The sequence below is a fragment of the Pinus tabuliformis genome, chromosome 6 (assembly GCF_031772625.1).
Source record: "Pinus tabuliformis cultivar Carrire ecotype Pingquan chromosome 6, CPIR1, whole genome shotgun sequence".
Taxonomy (NCBI): Eukaryota; Viridiplantae; Streptophyta; class Pinopsida; order Pinales; family Pinaceae; genus Pinus; species Pinus tabuliformis.
The window spans coordinates 1,617,021,596-1,617,044,852 of NC_142292.1; the positions used below are offsets into that span (position 1 = coordinate 1,617,021,596).

Here is a 23,257-nt window from a genome sequence, read left to right on the forward strand (position 1 = left end):
GAATGCACCAACCAATAAAAAACCTGCAGGGATAAGCTGTCTCGGTGGGGTCCTCTTGCGAAACCATGGTCCAATAACATTGCTCCCAAGCTGAGTTATCTCTGACACTGCCTAGATCATCCTGACACCTAGTAAGCCCGACAATCCTTCTATGTGTTGCTACAAAACCTTCTTGGCTCTAACCAACAGGATGGTGTCATGTTGTCATCACCTCTAACCAATAATGCACTGCCACCTATCTTGCTATAAGAGACGAAAAAGAAAGGGTCCCTAGACCTTGGTTTTGTGAGAAAAACATTTATAAAAATTTATTAAGGGTTTGACCTCTTCTCTGCTTGCCACGTTTCTCGGTGCTTAGAAAAGCATCGTTGGTCAATACCGTCAATTGCCACCCATCTCAAAACCCCTTGCTAGATGTTTGTGGTATTGAGAGGGGGTTTCAGGATGAACCTCCACCATTGATCTCCATATCGATGGTATGAGAATACTACCATCTCGACACTCATCTTCCCATTAACTCTTCTACTTGTTGACCCATTGGGACCTCCTCTGATGTGCATGGTACCTGATTTCCCTTCGAACTTGCATGGTATTTAAAATATTCTTGTGTTGTCTTGGTTCTTTGTCCTTTGCCCTACATAAAACTTCTCGGGCACTCCTATCAAGCCTACATGTAGGGAGGGCTCCACTGTTGTCCAATCAAAATGTTCCCCACTACTACTAGGTCCATGTCCACTTAACACTTCCATCCCGATGCTCACCTAAAAAATTATGGGACCTATCTGTCGGGCTTAGATGTAGATCAGGCTGCACTATCAGCCAAACAAAACACTCCTCACTATAGCACTGTTAGATCATGTTCGCCCAGTGCTTGGTTAGTTGCTATGCTAAAGAGTTGCATCATATTTGGAAAATCCGCTAAATTAACATGTCGTTAAATGGTCCCTTAGCTACTTTTGTCACTGTAACTTTGACTTTGGAGATCATGACTTTAACTGTCGATAAATTTCACTCTAGGATGCCATTTGCAGACTTCAATATACCATTATAAAGCTCTTTCTGAGCATAATCCAATTGTGCCACAACCGAGGACATCTGAGATGATGTCTTGATTTAGAAATTCCATCCAAGCATGGACCTCCCAACCATCATAGTCATCATATAAGGGCTTCTCCAATAAGTATACTATTGTGATGATTCTCTTCAAGAGACTACAACAACCATGGGACATCCCCTAAGCTCGACACATCATGCACTTAAATGCTAGTCCCAGATTCCATCACAGCTAAGCTAGTGGACATCAATGTCAACGTCTGCTGCAACCAAGCTCAATGTTAATTAGGTTGACTAGACTAGTGGACATTAATGCCAATGCCTATTGTCACCTACCTCAATGCTAATTTGGTTGACATCAATACCAACACCCTTGCAGCCACTAGAAATCTAGAAAATGCCAAATATCCAATAATCTTCCCGTGGCATTTATGGCAACACCTTAACACTTCTCCACATTGATGGCAAATCCTCATGTTTCTTCCACACTTCTCCTTGCATGAGCCACTAATCGCTTTCTCTCCTCGACATGGGCCATCACAACTTACTGGCTTTCTCTCCTCTGCATGACCCATTACAACTTACTCTCCCCCTTTAACATCAATGGCAGAGAGCTACAAGTTTCTTCTTCACCCCCTTACAATCATTGACTGAAGGTCAAGTTGCTAATGTGAATTCTGCTTTGCTAACTTCTCTTCTCCAGGGATGATATCTCTAATGAGCCTTGTCAATTCTTCCATCCAATATCAGCTACACTCATCATGGGTATAGGAAATTGCAAAGCTAAACGCTAGAAAAAAAATCCATTATGCCTTTCCTGTAGCTAATCCTGCTTTATAAACTGGACATATGTGATATGCTCCCCCTGAACATATATTGGCTCTTCTTTAAATACCCATCCAATTCTCATTACCTTATGGCTATTGGTTGAGTACTCTTTCTACAAATATATATTTTTTATCAATTAAAAGAAACTTATACCAATTGAAATTTCTCATGGTATTGTTGTTGAATGAAAATACCAGCCATCAGTGATGCATTGAGCTTGTTTTTCATTGTTTTTGTTTTTGTTGCCTCAGAGATTGTGCTCACTTCTCCTGAGCATCATAATAGTCACTACTGCTCCCCTTGAGAACATATTGCTACACATATGGATTGTTGCTTAAGTAAGGGTATTTCACCCAAGATGAAAACCTTTAATTTCCTATGCAATATTTCTTCCTGAGGTTGAAAATGTTTTCCTTCTACTACTTACTAAATTAGCTTCCCCTAAGTCAGTGCTCTTTGATCTCTTGCATATACTTCCTTGCTTCTGCATGGGGACTAATTCTGTGGACTTGAATTAACTATGGGCCTCTTTTCATTCCACACTCTTGTTGTAACTCATCTTTTTCTCAAAACTTAAAGTGTTGTGAACTCCCCATAAAACCAAACAAACTACATTCCCCTTCTCTTGCAATTTTGTTATGTTTGAGATAAACAAATTCATTACTATAATCAACAAGTGGACTTGGTCATACCTCCAATTCTCAGATGCATCACTCTGTATAAGATTTACTATGCCTACATTTGAATTATTTGGCCTCACTTAAGACCATTCTCTTCTTTTAATCAAGAGAAATAGAGGATCTACTCCCCTTGAGTAGATTTTTCTCCTCCTTCCAATGCTTCAATGGTCAAGTCCTAACAAGAGCATTATCTTTTAGTTTCTTTTTCAACTTGCATTGGTTTTCATCTAGGTTGTGTTGATTGGAAGGGTACTCCTCCCTTCTTTCCTCTTTCTTTTTCCATATCTTATTGCTACCTTTCTTCCTTATATAGGGGTCTATTATGAGGCTAAGAGGATCTTTCTTCTTGTTTTTCTTTTGATTTATTTCTCCTTTTTCAACTTGATCTTTTTACACATAACATTGAAGATGTACTAGTGATCATTTGATCCATCCTCAATTTTGGTTATCAAGGACTGAGCTGCTCCATTTTCATGTATATTCTGAGAAACATCCTTCTTCTTCTCATATCTGGAAATCACTATCTTGTGCCCAATATTGTCACAATTGTAGCATTCTACATGGCTTAGGAATGGGGAAAAATGATTTTTGTGTGTGACAACATTCTTTTCAAACCCACTATTGTTGCCACCATGCTTATTTCTAGTCATCCTATGCCTTCTTGGGTCACTTCTCCCCAACACATTTTGTTTTCTTACAAACCTTCTACAATATTTGGCTCTATGCCCAAAATTGTTGCAAGAAAAACAATAGCCATAAAAGGGATTTTGAGGACTAAATACACCTTTACTTTGAGTGCTTATTCCTTGAGGGGGAAAGAACCTCAGTTGGTTCTTCATGTGTCTTCCATGGTTGTCTCGATAGCTACCTTGCATTCTTCCTTTTTGTTGTGTAGCTCCCTTCCTCTATTCTCCTCAATGTTGTTGCTTAACATTATGTTGTTGTCTTTACTTCTCTTGTTGTTGTTGGTTTCCAAAAATTATTTTCCTTTATTATTGTTGGGACCTTCAACTTCCTTTGTTCTATTGGAGCTTGATTCTTCTTTGTGGCCAAAACTAGCCTTGATGAGAGGGGATCTCTACTTAGCAAACATCTTATCCAAGGCCTTCCTTCTCCTTTCAAGCTTCTAATATTGAGACACATCTTTATTTTTCCTTTTTAGGACATGTCTCAATGAGACTACTTCATCTTGTAGTCTCTCATATAAGGCTTCCTTTTCAAGCAACTTATTCACTAACATTTCATTCAATATATTAACCTCTCCTTGTTGAGCATTTAGGTCAACATTTTTTTTTCTCAACTTCTCATTCTCCAGCTCATATTCTTGGAGTTTCTCCTTTTTCCTGGGGTTGGAATTTGGATAGCTCATTGATCTCTTTTAGACAAGAGATGAGATTCTTCCTAAAGTACATCCTTTCATTCAGATATTTTTCTTTGTTATCAGAGGTGCTAGCAGATCCACCACAAAGATCTAAATTCCTCTCTATGTACATGGAATCTTCCACAGGTCTGAGAAGTATTACATATTCATCACTACCATGGCTACTCCTATCCTCTTCATGGGATATACTCTCTTCTTCATTTGAGGATCCCTCATTTGCTATTGCTACTAAGGTTGGTCTATCTACATCACTTCTAGATGCATTTCTATATTCAAAACCTTGACATGAACATATAGAAAATAAATGGCCTATCATTTTAGTTTATCATAGAGCAATGGAATACCTTTTGAGCAACATTACCTTTCTTCTAATTCATCATCATCATCAACTTGAGAGTGATGACTAGTAGGTTGTGCATTAACAGAAAGATCTCTAATATCCTTAGCATCTCTTTTTGGGATGGTTTGTTCGACTTCTTCCTTGTCCTCTTCTATTTATCATTTCCAGCACCATCGTTCGCATGTTTTGGTTCACTACTTGAGCAACAAGGTTCTTCAACCTTCTCTTGAGCCACATTGCTATCTCCTCCATATAGACAATATGACTTGTCCCATTTTTCCATTTTTGCCTCACTTTATGAACATCTGACTTTGATAACCCTTTCATGATAATCTCCTTGGCTTTTGCACTAAACTTATTCTTCTCTCCATATTCTTTAGACAACCAAACATTTTCATTGATGACCATTAAATAGGCTCCCATTCTAATCCTTTAGATCTCATAATCTAATCCATTTCGAAATCGAACTTGCTCTAGTGATAGCCAAACTTGATTAGTCATTGTTTCCTTTTGATCTACCTTCAACTAGTTAAGTTTTTCCTGAAGGAACCAGGATATGATACAAATTGTTTGAAACAATGTTAAAACTGAGAGGGGCTGTGAACTAGTATTAAGGCTAATTTAAACTTTTATGCTAATTTATACTTCTATTCAAATTTGGAAACCATAATTTAAGGAATCAACAACATATCATGTGTGGCAACATAAATCAACACATGAACACACACACACACCATGAGAAACATACACAAGAGACACAAAGGTTTAATGTGAAAACCGTTATGGGAGAAAAACCACCAAATCTTGTTTGTTATTTGATGTAAAAATAAGCTCCTACTCTATTACATCAATTTTTTTGTGAGCCGCCACTCACAGGAGGCACCAACTCCCTTTGATTATTTGCTAGCTCCCGCTAGCAGGAAGCACCAACTTGCTTCTTTTGTAGAAACCTGATCAACTTACCAGAAGCACCAACTTCATGAATTTATTATAAGCATCAACTTGAAAATCATTGGATTTATGCAAGCACCAAATTGCAGGAGGCCCCAACCCCCAATCTTTCTTCAGATACTCACTGAGATGGAAGCACCAAATCCTTGTAAGTAGGATTCAAACTGCACTCAGTATGAAAATAAATACACTGTAAATGACATCCACTATGCTCATTTCCAGCTCTTTGTTCTCCCCTATAGCCTTCACCTTACACAACCCACACAACACATTGCTCTATGCTCACTCTAATCATTTTGCTCATTCAATAATAGCATACATTTAACTCTTTGGCCGTCAAAACTTTTGTAGCATACTCAACAGTATGTTATCTACAATTGGACCTCTTCTTCAAAAACTTTCAACCTCTCTCTTCAGCATAGGCACTCTCGACCTATCTCTGTAGCCCAAGCACTCTCAGCCTCTCTCTTTAGCATAGGAACTCTCGACCTTTCTTTGTATCCTAGGAACACTTGTCCTCTTCTTAGTAGCAGTCACCCATGAAGCTCTCCACATAGCTCACTCAAAAATGCTTCCTTCCCCAATCACACTACTGCAATCCTTGGTTTTGTTCAACTACAAAACAAGAAACAATGTTATCTTTGTCAACCATCACGCTGCCATCCACACTATCCGAGAGCGTACTTCAACATGGCTCCCCATATTTCATAAGACATGATTACCTATTCAAACTCATAACTGAATCATGAATTGTTGTCTTGCTATATTTTCATATTACTCAGTCATTTCACCTTCGTTAACTCACATAATGGGCACACAATGTTCTTCTATGTCGTCAATCAATTCTTTTGCACCCAACAATCTTTTAAATTTAATTCTCCCTGTTGTGTAAGGAAGCTTAGTGGTGGATTGTTTCCATTCAAGATAGGCTCAGTTGATTATTCTACACAATCATGGTCCTTGTTGCCTTGACTCGATGTTTCTTGACAAGCACCACTGCCACCAATTTCCAAAGGTTGAGTTGTCGACCCATTAAAGCTTCGATATCCATACATGGAAAATGGCCAATTTGGTGTAACAAACAAATATGGGGGAACTTCCCAAGTGAGCTTCTGACTCATCCAAACTTCACGAATGCATGAATATGGTGCAATGCAATATTTGGAAACCCTATTAGAAATGGAGGACTTCTCCCAAAGTTGTCAACCCATCCATCCAAGTTCCCAAACACTTTATTAAAGGCCCAAAACCATTTTAATTCCATCGCTGCAAAACATAACCTTTGTGGCCCCTTTTTAAATTATATTACACACTTTTTCAATTCTGCCAAAATGATTTAAGCTCCTTTGCTGGTGCCTAGCCTTCTTTTCCATCACAGGACTAGGTGTTATGACCTCTAGCTAGGCCTCTAGGTGCTAAACTTCTTCCCAAGCTCACAAGGGATTAATTCCTTTTATAAACTTATTCGCACCCTTAGTCTTCCGCTACATGTATCCTCGTGATGGCGCTTAGCCTATAGCTCTTAAACTTGACACTATCGTTTGTGCCTCCCTTGTAAACTTTTGGACTCCCCTAAGCAGGCTTATTTGTCTTATGGGGTCCAACCGATGCATGCACCATTGATTAAAAAACTTGCAAGGTTGAGTTGTCCTGATGGGGTCCTCCCACAACACCATGGGCCAATATCATGGCTCCCAAGCTTAGCTATCTTTGACAACGCCCATGTCATCTTAACACCTAGTCAGCCTGACACTCCCTATGTATGCTGCTACAAAAGCTTTCAGGCTCTGACCAACAAAATGACTTCATGTTGATGTCACCTTTGACCAGTAATTTGTTGCCACTTGTCCCCAAACCCTGGTTTTGTGATCAAAATGTTTATAGAAATTTCTTAAGAGTCTAGTCTCTTCTCCACTTACCATGTTGCCCAATGCTTGGAAAACCACTGTTGGTCAATACCTGTGGTTGCCACTCATCTCGACACCCCTTGTTAGATGTTTGTGGTATTGAGGGGGGGTGTCAGGTGAACCTCTATCATTGATCTCTAGTTCGGCAGTTTGGGCCTATTTCCATCTCGACACTCCTTTTGCCCTTAACTCTTTCACTTGCTGACCCATCATGACCTCTTCCGATGTCTATGGTGCTTGATCTTCCTCTAAACTTGCACGGTATTCAAACTCATCTTGCATCATTCCAATTCTTCATTCTTTGCCTTGCATAAAACTTCTGGGGCACTCTCGTCGGGCCTACATGTAGGGAAGGCTCCACCGTTGGCCAATCATAATGTTCCCCGTTGTTGTCAGGTGCACATCTGCCTGACACTTCCATCCCGACACTCACCTTCACGACCCTTTAAAAACTTTCAAGACATATTCGTTGGGCTTAGTTGTAGAGTGGGCTCCACCATTGGCCAAACAAAACACTCCCCACTACAATGTTGTTAGACGACGTCTAAGAGGTCCTCTGTTAGCCATTGTGCTAAAGTGCTCCACTGTATTTGGCAAAGATGCCAAACTAGCATGCCACTAAAGGGTCCTTTAGCTACCTTTGGCACTGCAACTTTGACTTTGGAGGTCCTAAATTTGACTGTCGATAGCTTTTCATCTAGGAAGTCATTTGTAGACTTCAGTATACCGTTGGAAGGCTCTTTCTAAGCACAATTCAATTGTGCCACATCTAGGGGCATCTGAGCTGATCTTTTGATTAACAAATGCTTTCAAAGCATGGGCCTCCCAACAATCATAGTCATCATATCATGACTTCTTCAATGGTCTTGCTATTATGATGACTCTTTACAAAAGATTACAATAGCCATGGGATTCCCCCCTGAGCTTGGCACACCATGCACATTATTGCTAGCCCCAGTTGACATCATAGCTAGATTAGTGGACATCAATGCCAACGGTTGCTTCCACCAACCTCAATGCTAATCTAGTTGACTAGGCTAGTGGACATCAATACCAATGTTTGTTGCCACCTACCTCAATGCTAATCTAGTTAACATGAATCCCAACACACTTGTAGCCACTAGTCATCCAAACAATGCCAATGGTCGAACAATATTTTAAAAAACTTTCTTAATTAAAGATGTATGTTATATGCTACATTTGATCCTATTTAATTATATTGAATAATCATTAAATCCACCCTTTATCTAACAAACTTTATATTTACACCTAATACAATATATAAATAAGTTAGAGGTTCCATTGTAGAAATTTAATGGATTTTTATAAAAATAATAAAAAAAACACTTATTTATGTTATGCTATATAGTCATTAAAAACACCCTTAAGATGCCAAACCTCATCTTTGCACCTAATGTAAAAATATATTACACATTCCTTTAACTTAAAAGTTTTGTTTTAAAAATATAAAACTCAGTGTTAACTATTAAAGGGTTATTAAATAATATTCTTACTCTAACGTCAAGTAAGATATTAATATCCAGAATTATACATTAACTATTATTTGAATAATAACTATTAATACATCAACTTACCACAATTATAATAATTATATTAAATTATATTTCTAAATCAATAAAAATACCACATACTATTCCATAAAAGTTGCACCAAACTTCCACTTTTTACTTACATTGGATGCATACTTCCACTCTTTACTTACATTGGATGTATTCTTATAATCCTATTAACATACTTTTCTAATCATTTTGAGACATTAATAAATCTTAACATAACTAATATACACAACTTTTATTAAAGCACCCGACATTCCATTACCTTACCAAAATAGTTGAGAAAACATAAAATGCAACCAAAGATCACGGGGGCTTATATTCAAAGGTTTGATTGGTCTCAAAAACACACACCTGTAGTGTCTAATTTTGACCTAGAGCAACAGTACGATGCATGAGGAGGTCATACTGCTTATAACAGCGACAGTACGATGCATGAGGAGGTCATACTGCTTATAAGGAGTGTGATTTGCTTAATGAGGGACGAAATTGCGAACCAGTACAACCAAGAGGATGGAAAACATCAAACAGCAAAAGCAATTAAGCTTAAGCCTGCAGGAGATAAAAATATATCCACGTTAAAAATATATCCACGTGTTTTAGGATAACTGAACTGATTTAGCAATTTCCAATTTATTTACAATAACTCTGAAATAGGAGCCACTCATTTTTCATTTTCCAAGTCATCCAACAATGGAGGAAAGAGCGCATTAATGAAGAAAAACACTTGTAATGTGTTGCAATATGCATTTACCATTAAAACAATGAAATATGAAGAAAATTTTTCACACTATAAAGATAGCTATCTTTACAACTAGCGTTCATAGAAATCTTCATAGTGGCAATTAAATATTAAGCACAATCACCAAAATGTAAACAGTTAATTTTAATAGTTCGCAAATGCAAGTTCACAGCAAAATACACAACAGGCAGAGGATAATCAATGTACATGGAAACATTATTTATCCTAAAAATCCAAAGGAATTGGATTCAGACAGGCTGTTTTGTTATGCTCCTATCTATAGGCCATATGTTTTCTGATTAATCTCTAACCTCATCAACGAAGTATCGGTAGCATGTAGCATTCCTCTTCATAGACATAGCTGGAATGTCAAGTCTGATATTTAGGAAAAATTATTATAATTCAGATGTCAAAGTCATTATTAGCTGTTATTGGCAAATGCAGGTTGATTTATCACTTTTGTTCAAGGAAAACTAGGCTACCTAGTATTACTCATCTGCAAATGCAGGCTGATTTATCACTTTTATTCAAGGAAAACTAAGCTACCTAGTATTACTCTTTATTGGCAAATGCAGGTTGATTTATCACTTTTATTCAAGGAAAACTATGCTACCTAGTATTACCCTTTATGGGAAAATGCAAGTTGATTTATCAGTTTTATTCAAGGAAAACTAGGCTACCTAGTATTACCCCTGGTAGTATGTAAAAATGCAGACTTTCACTCCTGTTAGATGCTTCTGGATCTTGGGCCATTAACTTATTTCTTTATCTGAGAAAAAAATATCAGCTAAACAAAAACAGTTTCTTTTCTCTTTATATTCTCCAAGAAAAAAAAGATAATTTCTTTTTAAAATAAATAACTTTTATTTTTTATAATAACCTTTCTTATATTTATATTTAAAATATAATGATTAATGACATATACCAACCTAACTAGCTTCCAAAAGACATATTTTGGAATTCAACGGATAAAGTGAATTTAGAAAAAAATTAACTTCTATCTATCTTATTCTTGAATTTTTCAATATCTTATTCTTGAAATTTACAATCCAGATAAAAATGGAAAAAAAAAATAACCTCTATCCATTCTATTCTCTATTCTGAATTATTCTTGAAATTTACAATCCAGATAAAAAGGCAACATAACCCATACCTATTCTATTCTATTTTTTTATTGAAATTTACAGCCCAGATAAATTATTCTTGAAATTTACAGAACTACATATAATAACCCTTCACACCAACAAGCGGATCTCTTTCATATTGTGCGGATCTAATTCGAATCATTCTGGGAAGCAAACCATAACCCAAACATTTCAATGAAAAAAAGAACTTAACAGCTGCCTCTTCCGAAACCTAGGTTCCCCGTACCCAAAAATCCAAACGGGTCACAATTATACCCATGAGATCTTCATAAAACCCAACTTAAAGAAAATGATAGAAAACCTCATTGCCATTAAAAATTTAAAACTAGGAAAATTCTGAAAACAATTTGGGTATCACACCGTACATATCCATACAAATGTCACATAAGCAAGTCAGAACAAATGCATTACAACGCAGAAAAATCTGATACCTTCTCAGTAACTATATTGAATGTAAAGGTTATATTGAAGCGAGGAATTGTACCGTGGTGAGCATATGTGTAACCTGCCCTCCATGAGCAAACATGGTCCCCAGCTCTGAGATCGCTTCTGTCTACCTTGTTGAAGAGAAAGCCCATTCTGATTAACTGAACTGAATCACAATGGATGGCGCAATGCAGAGGAGACTGCCTCGGATTCCCGCTGTCGAAATAGAATGCGCTGCGTTTTCCGATTTGCAATAAAATGTAGGAAACTGTAGGTTTAAGAATGATTCATATAGGTACTATGATTGGACAGCGACGCCATGCGTAGATAGGACGAATCACCTGCTTGCCTTTCTTGGAGTACGCGTCTTGGTAAACAGAGAAATTTCCGAACCGCGGATACATGATGATCGAATGGACACTTGTGTTGGGAATTTGCCGAGCACTTTCGTTAGTCAAACTTCTGCGCGGCCTCGAGAAAATAATATGCTCTGCTCCGCACCAAGATCATTACTCGTACGTTCCGTACAATTTAGATGTGATGGTTGACAGTGTTTGGAAACTTCGTCTCCTCGACAGAGCTCACCACATCAAAATCTTTAGCGAAGACAAATAAACTAGGTGATTGTTAATGAAGTCGAGTTTGAATGGTTAACGTGAAGGTTGCTATCTTCCACTTACTATTAGAAAAAATAGAAGAGAGAGAGCAGGGAGGGATTACACACAATACAAATTTTATCTCATAATTTTATTGATTTTCACAAATACAAATATATAAGACACAAATTATTAATTTCGACACAAATAGATTATTATTACAACTCACACGTTGGAAACAAAACTGATTCCTCGTAACTCCTAATAACAACTACACTGAGATAGAAGCATTACTTCCAACACTTACATTTTTGTTACTTTAAAAGTAATTTTTGTTTACTCCTTATAGACTAATTCACCTAGCAAATAGCGATTGAATGTGATGTGAAATCTTAACAAATGTGATGTGAAATCTTAACAAGTAATTTGATTATTATTACAAATCACACATTGGAAACAAAATTGACTCCTCGTATATGATGTGAAATCTTAACAAGTAATTTGATTATTATTACAACTCACACTTTAGAAACAACACTGACTCATCGTAACTCCTAATAACAACTACATTGAAATAGAAACATTACTTCCAACACTTACATTTTTGTTACTTTTAAAGTAATTCTTGTTTATTCCTTATACGCTAATTCACCTAGCAAATAGCGATTGAATGTGATGTGAAATCTTAACAAGTAATTTGTGTTTACTCCTTATAAGCTAATTCACCTAGCAAAAAGCGATTGCATGTGATGTGAAATCTTAACAAAACACGATTTCACATGGATATGATATCTGATCATGACACTAATTCACTTGCACTTGCACTTGCACATGTTGGCCATCTAAATGGCCTTATAGATTTTATAGATTTTAGTAAAAACCAAAGTGAATTCAATTAGTTATCATGCATGGGAGTTGCTAAAAGAAAAGACACATTTTACTCTCGATGGGAGATAGGAGACAAGGAACTCTTCTCCCCAATGGCCCTCGTGGGAGATAGGGAACGCTTCTTCATATTAGGAGGGTTCATAAAGCTTTAGATAAAATACAGGGTCTAGTTGATGAATACAATGCTTCGAAGGAAATTCAAATTTGAAAGTATTATTTATTTGTGGGTTAAAGTTTCGAAGGAAACTTATGTTTGAAAGTATTTATTTGTAGCTTTGCAAAATTGAATAGGGATTATAACAAAGCGGATGGAGTTTGTGAATTTACTTTAGAAGGTACAATGATACATGATCACTAATTTGTAATCAGATGCATTGTGATGATGATATTTGAGATCTTTATTTTGTTAGAGTGTTTTTTAGAATTGCAAATGTATTAGAAGTGGTTTATTGTTGGGTGTTGAGTAATTGTTAAGAGGTGGGTAAAGAAAAGAAAAGTGGAAATTCAAAGTGGGCTATTGGTTGGTACTTATAACAAACATCAAAAGAGGACTGAAATATAATGGTGTGAAGTACTTTATTGTAACAATGTTGCATTATGTGAATGGCCTTATTCTTTTGCTAGTTTTTGGTATATGTTGTGTGACTCCCATGGTACCAATCAATGATTAATTACATTATTTTTCCATGTTTGGGATGAAATCTAGTAGAGTACTAAAGTTCGCATTCCAAATGTTGCCACAAAACTTTCCAAAGTTGGCTAAGGAAATATGCATCACTATTAGATGTGATGGTACATGATGATCCAACGAATATTCAAACATGCCGAAATAATTGTTTTGCAGTTTGTTAAATTTTCATATGTTTGGTGTTGCAAAGGAATAATGTCAATTTGGAGAAGCAATATATGATTACAAAAACACATTAATGTTTTTGAAATGTCACTGGAAGGCCCTAAATGAAATACAAGAAATCACCTTCTAAGGATGGGAAGCAATTGTAACCATTCATGTAACCCAAGCATATTGTGTGTACGTTAGCTATGGTCTATCATCGTAAGCCTTGACGTGTTTATAATATTATGTAAAACACGAAAGAAAATTAAATTTTAAATTAGAAGAAGGAAAAATAAAAGAAAGGAAATCAACAAAAGTACCTAAAATCAGGATCCTTGAAAATAGCCCGTACTCATGTAGATAACATATTTACCATTTACTACCCACCATAATTTAAACATGTGTTTGCATAAAGTTTGGAATAGGATAAAGATATAAATAAATATACTTACAAAGAGTTATCTCCCACCATTATTTACATGATCTTCAACACTTTAACAAATCTGAGTAAAAATATAAATGTGCAAACTTACTAGCTTTTAATTTACAAAGAGACGTGATTTAATTTAAGAGACATGTCTCTTCGGTATCTTGGGTATAAAATACACTTAAACTTTTTCATTTTATATACACATGTATCACTCACATATATCTCCCTCTCACACATGGTGATATCTACTTTATTTTCATGGTTCTAATTGAGTTTTTGAAGTGTGATTGTTGGATGAAGATAAAAGAACTATAATATATATTCACAAGTGATTACCATAGTTCATAACTAAATTAATTGTATTGAAAAATCAACATGGTATCTGAGATTTGGTAAAAGAAAGAGCACATAGATCACTCCTTGAAAAACCATTGCGATCACTTTGAAGAAAAGCTAGATCTATATTCAAGTTGCATCCTTGGCCTCTATTATGAAATCAAAGAACAAGTTAAAGGTGGGAACTAACTTTAAGGTTTGGAAGACAAGAATTGACTTAATTCTTGCAAAAGAAGATATTTTGGAATTTATGCAAGGCAAAGTGACTGAACCTATAGATGAATTTGGGAAACAGAAGTACAAGAAAGATGACATCAACACCATGAGGATTACTATGGACTCCATCAAGGATCATCTTATTCCATAGATCTGAAAGTTTGACACTTAAAAGAAGATGTATGATGCCCTAAATAAGTTATATATTGTCAAAATTATTAGCCAAGTCACGAGCTTGAGAAATGAGCTTCATGATATAAGAATGACAAAGAATGATACATTGGCTTCATACGTTGTGAGGATTTTTCAACTAAGAGATCAACTACAAGTTATTGGTGAAATTGTCTCTAATAAAGAGCTTGTGACTTCAGCACTTGATGGACTACCACATTCGTGGGATTCATTTGTAGCAGGTATAAGTAGCTGAAAGGAAGCTCCAAGATTGGAAAAATTATTGGCAGCTTGTGCTCAAGAAGAATTAACACTTTTATGTAGAGAAAGAAAGCCAAAAGAAGAATAAGATTCTCAATCCTATGCAACTCGTTCCACGAAAGTTGGAGGAAGAAATAAGTCTAGTTGTTAGAAGAAGAAAAAGGGTTTTGATGGCAAACTCGATTCTTAAAGGAAGAAATATATATCTCAAATTCAGTGCTTTCGTTGCAACAAATTTGGTCACTTCAAAGCCCAATGTCATCAAAGGTTCATTGATAGGAAGAAGAGAGGAAATCAACATGCTACCATGGCAAATTGATATTGGAACTTTAAGATATATGACAGGGGAGCCTAATCATCTTACAAGTTTGATGGAAAGAATATTAGCACAAAAGGTAGAACGTGGAGACAACAACAACTATGTAGTGAAAGGAATTGGGACAACATCCATTGAGCTAGAAATAGGTGAAAATGATCACTTGAGCAACATACTCTATGTTCTAAGTTTGAAAAATAATTTGGTTCCACTTTTATGTTTAGAATATAGAGGATATAGCGTGGCCTTCATTGATGGGAAAGTCCTTATGTGGGACAACGGCTCTAGTACATGCTCTGCTAGGGTTATTGGGGTTCGTGAAGGAAGGCTATATAGACTCTTGGGGAAATCTTCCAAATCTTTAATACATAATAATATTAACCATAGTGAGAAATAACATAGGAGATACACATATCTTCATTATAGAGTCTTGCCATCTTTGAAGCAAATTATGTCAAGTGCATTGAGTTTGTAGATAGATCATAAAGGTGTGTGTAAGGGATTTGCACTTAGAAAGAAATTTAAGAAACCCTTTCCAAGTAGTGAAAATAGGTCCAAAGAAATTTTGGATCTAGTCCACTCTGATGTGTGTGGTCCCATGCTGATGAAATCTCTAGGAGGCACTCTATACTATATATCCTTTATGATGACATCTCCTGCAATACATGGATCTATCTAATGAAGTTAAAAGAAGAAGTTTTCAGAATGTTCTAAGAATTCAAAGATGAAGTGGAGAAATAGGCAAGGAAGAGAATCAAGATCCCAAGATCATACAATCGAGGAGAATAGACCTACAAGGAACTGATTGCCTTATGTAAAGAAGTTGGAATTAAGAGGGAGCTGATATTTCCCTATAACCTTCAACAAAATGGAGTAGTCAAAAGAAATAAAAAATCTATTGAAAAGTGAATGAAGGAAATGATACATGATCCAGATGTACCAATGTTGTTATGGGGCATAGTTGCCAAGATAATCGTCTACATCCTGAATATAAGTCCCCATATTCTTCTGGAAGATAATAACCTCTAAGAAGCATTCATAGGTTAGAAATCATAGGTTGATCATATAAGAACCTTTGGTTGTCCAGTGTTCATACATACGAGAATCTTTAGTTGTCCACTTTTCATACATGTACCCAAAGATAAGAGAAATAAGTTAGAGCCTTCTGATAAGAAGGGAATATTTGTTGGGTACAGTTAATCATTAAAATACTATGGGGTTTATGGTCAAGGGAAACAATAGGTGGAAGTAAGTGGAGATGTGAATTTTGATGAAGATGCAAATTTTTGGAAAACTAGAGAAGAACACTTGGACACTAAAGATGAAGAGAAGACGCTTGCGGGTCCTAAAGAAGAGGTTAAAGGTCCTCCCTCATCCTTAGTTCATCCTAAAGATCATGAAGATATCCTAGAAAGACCATGTGAACCGTTGGATCCCGTGTTTGTTCCCAAAAATACAAAAAAACCAGCTTGGCTAAAATCCACTTTGCAAGAATCATGCAGAAGGACATGCGACTCCATAAGACCTTCAGGGAATCTAAGAAACCTAAGGGGTATTATGCTTATGTAGCTTTAATGACTAAGTTGATTGACTCTGAACCTTCCAACTTCAAGGAATCGACTACTTCACAAGTGTGGAAGGATGTAATTATGGAGGAATACCAATCTATCATGAAGATCAATTTTTGGGAAATTTTTCCAAGACCTGAAGGAAATTATGTGGTCACCTCAAAGTGGATTTACAATATCAAGCATGCAGCATATGGGAGCATTTAAAAATACAAGGCAAGATTCCTGGCTAGAGGATTCTACTAGAAAGAGGGAGAAGACTATAATGAAGACTTTGCACCAGGTACACATTGATTTAGATCTCTTATCTCTCTTGATTCATTTATGAGACGGAAGCTACATCAGATGGATGTGAATACTACTTTCCTCACTAGTGTGATTGAGGAAGACATGCATCTGGAGCAACCCCAAGGTTTTGAGGTTCATGAGAGAGAATCTCACGTGTGCAGATTAAAGAAGGCATTGTATGGACTCAAACAATCTTTAAGAACTTTGTATTATAGAATTGATGGATATCTGATGAGACTTTGTTTCTCTGACAGTGTCATTGATCCAAATATTTATATCAAGTTTGTAAAAGGTGAGTCGGTGATAGTTCTACTATATGTTGATGATTTGTTCGTGATCGGTGTAAAGCATCTTATTCCTCAGTGTAAAAGGGACTTGGCCTCTAAATTTGACATGGGGGATATTGGCTTGATGCATTATGATTTTGGGATAGAAGTATGGTATAATCTTGGTGAAATCCTTCTTAGACAAGGATAATATGTCGTCAATATCCTTTAGAAGTTTGGCAAGATGGAGTGCAATTCTATGGAAACTCCTATGGTGATGAACTTGAGAAATATGACGTATTTTGAGTCTAACCTGGTGAATCCATAAATATCAGAAGTTGATTAGATCATTGATTTATTTGATAAATACTAGGCTATATATTTTATTTGCTGTAAACAACTTGATCCAGTTCCAGATGGAACTCGGACATGAACATTAGATTGCAACAAAACATATATTGAGATATTTGTGTGGTATTGTTGACTATTGTTTGAGATATTCTTTGAATGGTGATATACAACTACATGGATATATGGAATATAACTATGAAGGGAGTGCAGATGACACTAAGAGTACATCTCATGTATGTTTCAGTTTGGGTTCAAATATGATATCCTAGATGAGAAGGAAGAAGACCTCTGTCACACTTAGTACTGCAGAAGCAGATTATATTGCAACTTGTTTGGCATGTTGTCAGAGAGAGTATGGATTATGAAGATACTCTCTAGATTGTTCGACCACATGTTGGAACCGACTGTGTTGCTCTATGATAATAAAAGTTGAATGAATATGACAGACAATCTACTATTTCCTAATAAGACAAAGCATATTGAGATCAAGTACCACTACATGTATAAAAGGGAGTGGTGAGTGTGGAAGTGTTTTTGTGGCTATGGTGTACCAAAAGAAACCTCCTTAGCAATTCATTGTTCCCTATAAAGGATCACAGGAAGAATTGGTGTTGTTAGTGGACAGACATAAATAAACACAACATTGTAAATAGTGGAAACAATGCATACATAAACATCAACTAAACAAATAGGTAAATACACAAACAATGCTCAATGGAGAAAACAAGTCAATAAAATAATGGGAAAAGCTCCCTTTATTGACTGTTGGTAATAGAGGTTGAATACAATAGATGAATCTTAAACACTTGAAGATAATTCTTTGAGATGTGGTGCTCAAAAATCCTCAACAAGGGGGTTTCTTTTCCTCAATCTCTTTGCAAGTTTCTCCTCTCTCTCAAATAAGTATGAAGAATCTCCAAACATGGATTCCTCTTTTCACACTAGGATGATGGATTGCTTAGAAGAAATATGGCCAACATCTAGTGATCTTCCCTTTCTTGGCTTCAACAATGAAATGGTGGTTTTCTCTGATAGCAATTTGGTCAGCAGAACAATGTCTCATATTTTGTCTCTCCTGTGGCTTATTTATATAGAATTTTTGAATCCATCTTCCCCTTATTGGTTCATGCATGATAATGATGCATGAGTAGGACAATATGATTCCATTAAGGGTTGCATATCTTTAGGATGTTACACAAGAAAATCCCTCTTGCGGACAAGAGTGATCTCCCTAGATCCTAAATGGAAACTAGAAACAATCATGACAATTTAACTAACTCTTTCCCTAAGTTGAACTTGTTCGAATTATAAGTAGTATAGCTAATGGATAAGCCTCTTACCTATTTCATGAAATGCCTGATGAATATCCCTTGTTGTGACTTGATGTGTTCTTCAATGCTTGATAAGATCTGCAAACATAGACCATAAAAGGATCAAAAGCACATATGATATAATCATCCAAACAACTTAGCTAATGATCAATGAAATTAGGGATTGAATTTTTCTTTAATAAATATTATAAACAATTGTAAACCATTCATCATTCACATAAGACAAAATCAATGGGAGAAAGTGTTCATTTGTATTAATCAGAAAATAAGAGGAGCCTTACAACCTTCTCCTTGATGCCATGAGGTCCCTCCCAAATGCCTTCAATCTCCTCCTTAGATGACAATATTTCCAATCTCAAAACAACAACATAAGTTTGTCTTCTCTCAATTATGACCTCCTCAATCCCTCTACCCTCTAGTCATTTTATAGGCTATGAGGAGGAAGTTTCAGATCCATGAGAGGAGGATGAGACTCCTTTATTGAGGGATTAGGTTACCATGAGAAAAGGGATGGAGAGGCATCTTTTGAGGGTTATAGTTCGAATAGTCATCGTCTGGAAGACTTCAGTTGGTAAATATTCGGCCAACTATGTTTCTAGAATGTCATTTCATTTTTACTTTCTAGAATTCACCTACGCGGGCTTATAATGGTAGACAGAGCGTAAATCTGCGTTGTTCTTAGATTCAATTTTAGTGCATGTGTGGGAAACTTTAGATAAAATGGTGCAAGTGGAACTTAACAAGGCGTGACAGCTATTTGACTCAAATTTCTCATGTACTTCAACATATTTTGGGTTTTTTGACTTATGAGGGAGTTGGTTCTGTTAGGCTCCTATACTACTATTGTAACCCCTTATTGTTATTATTACAACCCCCTTATTATATTGTTGTACCCATGTAGTCCCCATATTGTTACTATTGTGCCCCATAGAAGCCCACTATTGTTATTATTGTGCCCTTACATTATTATTGTTATGTCGGCTCTGATTATATTATGACCCCTTAGACTCCTATATATAGAAAGGAGGTCTTGTCATTTGAATCATCCAAGAATTGTTCATGTGTCTAATGTAAAGGAGGTTGCCCCCTCGAAGAGGCTTATTTCAAAGGCATTGATCTATCTTTTCTATCTTTTTGTGGGCTGGTTTCATAACATTTGGTATCAGAGCTTTGGATTCTAGGGTTTCGCTGCTCCAAACAGGTCATCGTGGCATTTTAGCTTTTTTCTGTGATGTTTCAGATGCTAAAAAAAACCCATTTGGTCTGAAATCATTCTGAACCTTGGGTCCAAATTTTAGAGCTTTTCACGCTATATTTGTGGCGATATGATCTGAGGAAATTGGCCTTTTTACAAAATTTAGAATTACATTCCAAACAGGTGACTTGGGGAAAATCGTCATAACTTTTGTTTTGAGCGTCAGATTGAAATTTCGTAAGAAGTTACAGAAAGAGGATGGACTGTAGTTTCCTGTGTATATTTTTTAGACCCAAAGATCAAAACAATAAGACATGGCACTTCATACAAGTTCGCTCTTCTGAAAAGGTATATAATCAGGTCATCTTGGGAGATTGTGCATAACTCTTTCTTGGAGAATCTAAATTCGATCAAACTGGTGGCATTGGAAAGAGGACGCAGAGGGCTACTGCAAATCGTAATTTCAGAATTGGATGATCTGAAATTACAGAGATACATCAGATTCAATATCAAGCTCCTACAAAGTGAAAAAAGGTGTGTAATTTTTTTAATTTTGCATAAGATTGGTTTGAAAAATTAGTTTGAAGGAATTCAAAGGGAATAGTGAAGAATTATTAGAATTAATTAATGCCCCGAAGAAAGAAAATGGAAACACCTAGTAAGCAACCTGAAACCTCTAGCATGACTCATGAAGAAGAGGAAGAAATGCAACATGATATATCAAAATTACCAGACCAAGTACAATAAATTTCACTCTCACTAAAGGTAAATGAAGCCAAGACGAATGGCGTGGAAGCTAAGATGAATGGCATGGAAGCTAAGATGAATGGCATGGACACTTAGATGGAAGCTAAGATGAATGGCATGGATGATAAGATGGAAGAATTGAAGATAAATTTAAATAAGTTGCTACAAGAAATGGTCAATAATGGTGAAAGGGTAGTATAGGAAGCTCATGATGAGAAGGAAAAAAATGTAATCATGATTTCATAGACTCTAATTTTGGATTGAAGACCCACCATATTCCAAAAATCGATATGAGGAAGTTTGATGGCAAGGATCCTGCAACATGGATACTACAGATGGAGCAATTTTTCGATCTCCATAATGTGCAAAACACACAAAATGTATGTATTGCAACTTTATATTTGGAACCAAATTAGTTTGTATGGTATCGATGGCTTTGCTCTCATAAACAAATTGTCACTTGGGCAATTTTTACGGAGGAAATGACAACACATTATGAGGATACAAAAAGCAACAATTTTTTTAGCCAATTGATAAGTCTCAAACAAAAGGGTTCAATGATGGAGCACATTGAGGACTTCCAAATTGAACATAAGGGTAAAAGATATTCCAGAGGAGCATAGGATTGATGTGTTCATAGGGACTTTAAAGGATAATATTCGACATGAGGTTCGCCTGTGGGAACCTGATTCATTGGAGAAGGCATTCAGATTAGCAAGAAAAATGGAAAGAAAAATTATGGCAACTAGGAAGCCTACCACTCACAACTATAAATATGGAAGTGTTGTTGCCCCTAGCCTTCCATAACCTATAAGGTTAACACCACAAAAATTGCAAGAAGAAAGAGCAAAAGGGCTTTGTTACAATTGTGATAGCAAATGCACTAAAGGTCATAAGTTTGTTGAGAAGAAATTATTTTACATAAATTATGAAGAGGAGGAAGAAAAGGATCAAGAAACATCAAAAGAAGAGGATATACACCAGGAACCAACCCCAGATAAAGAAGAAATGAATCCAACCATATCTTGTAAAGCATTGGCAAGAATTACCACTCCTGAAACTCTCAAGATAGAAGGACATATCAAGAAGAAAAAGTTTCAAGAAGTGAAAGATCACATCGAGAAAGAAGAAATGAATCCAACCATATCTTGTAATGCATTGGCCGGAATTACCACTCCTCAAACTATCAAGATAGAAGGACATATCAAAAAGAAAAATGTTCAAGAAGTGAAAGATCACATCGAGCATCAAGAAATGAATCCGACCATATCTTGTAAAGCATTGGAAGAAATTACCACTCCTCAAACTCTAAATATAGAAGGACATATCAAGAAGAAAAAGGTTCAAGCAGTTAAAGATGACATCAAGCATTAACAACAAGTTCTCCAACTTTTAAAGGATAATGCCACTTTGGTGCATAATTGAATGAAACAACAGGTAGATCAACATCGCAGTGAAAAATGTTTTGATGTAGGTGATTGGGTATATTTAAGGCTACATCTCAAGCAAGCTATTTATGAGAAGGAAATGTTGGAAATACTACATGCACTTAAGAAATGACGACCTTACCCAATGGGAAGACACTTTAATGTAAAAATGGATCATGATAGTCTTAAATACTTTTTAGAACAAATATTACCTTTAGAAAAATAGAAAAAATGGGTCACAAATATCTTGGGTTATGACTTTGACATCATCAATAGAAAAGGGAAGCAAAATTTTGTTGCAGATGCACTCTCAAGAAAGGATGACGATGTGGAAGCATTGTTTTGTGTTATTTCTATTATCCAACGAGATTGGATAAATGAAGCAAGGGATGAATGGAAGAAGGCAAAGAAGTGTGGCCACTCATTGAAAAGTTGCAGAAGATCCCAATTAAAACAATATTGCGAGAACTTGAAGAGGAAGGAAAAATCATATTGGAACCTGGAGCAGTCACGGAAATAATAACCCAAAAGCTACAAAATCGATCAATTTCAGAGTATCTCATCAAGTGGAAGAACTTACCCACTGAAGATTCCACATGGGAGGACAAGAATTTTATACAGAAGCAACAAGAACTACTCAAGCGTTGAGGACAACACTTTTTGAAGGAGAGGGGCATGTTAGGCCCCTATACTACCAGTTTAACCCCTTATTGTTATTATTACAACCCCTTTATTATATTGTTGTACCCACGTAGTCCCCTTATTGTTACTATTGTGCCCCATAGAAGCCCACTATCGTTATTATTGTGCCCTTACATTATTATTGTTATGTCGGCTCTGATTATATTATGACCCCTTAGACTCCTATATATAGAAAGGAGGTCTTGTCATTTGCATCATCCAAGAATTGTTCATGTGTGTAATGTAAAGGACGTTGCCCCCTCGAAGAGGCTTATTTCTAAGGCGTTGATCTATCTTTTTCATATTTTTGTGGACCGGTTTCATAAC

General features: G+C 36.2%; 1 protein-coding gene across 1 annotated transcript in view; it reads right to left on the reverse strand.

The window, feature by feature from the left end:
• LOC149265090 (protein LEAD-SENSITIVE 1-like) overlaps nucleotides 1-11,296 on the reverse strand; it is a 35,397-nt gene extending 24,101 nt beyond the window's left edge. The window contains exon 1 of the mRNA XM_089391478.1: nucleotides 11,086-11,296. Within this exon, the coding sequence (XP_089247604.1) occupies nucleotides 11,086-11,179 (94 nt within the window). The 5' untranslated portion in view covers nucleotides 11,180-11,296. The remainder of the gene's footprint in view (nucleotides 1-11,085) is intronic.
• Nucleotides 11,297-23,257: the final 11,961 nt, after the last annotated feature.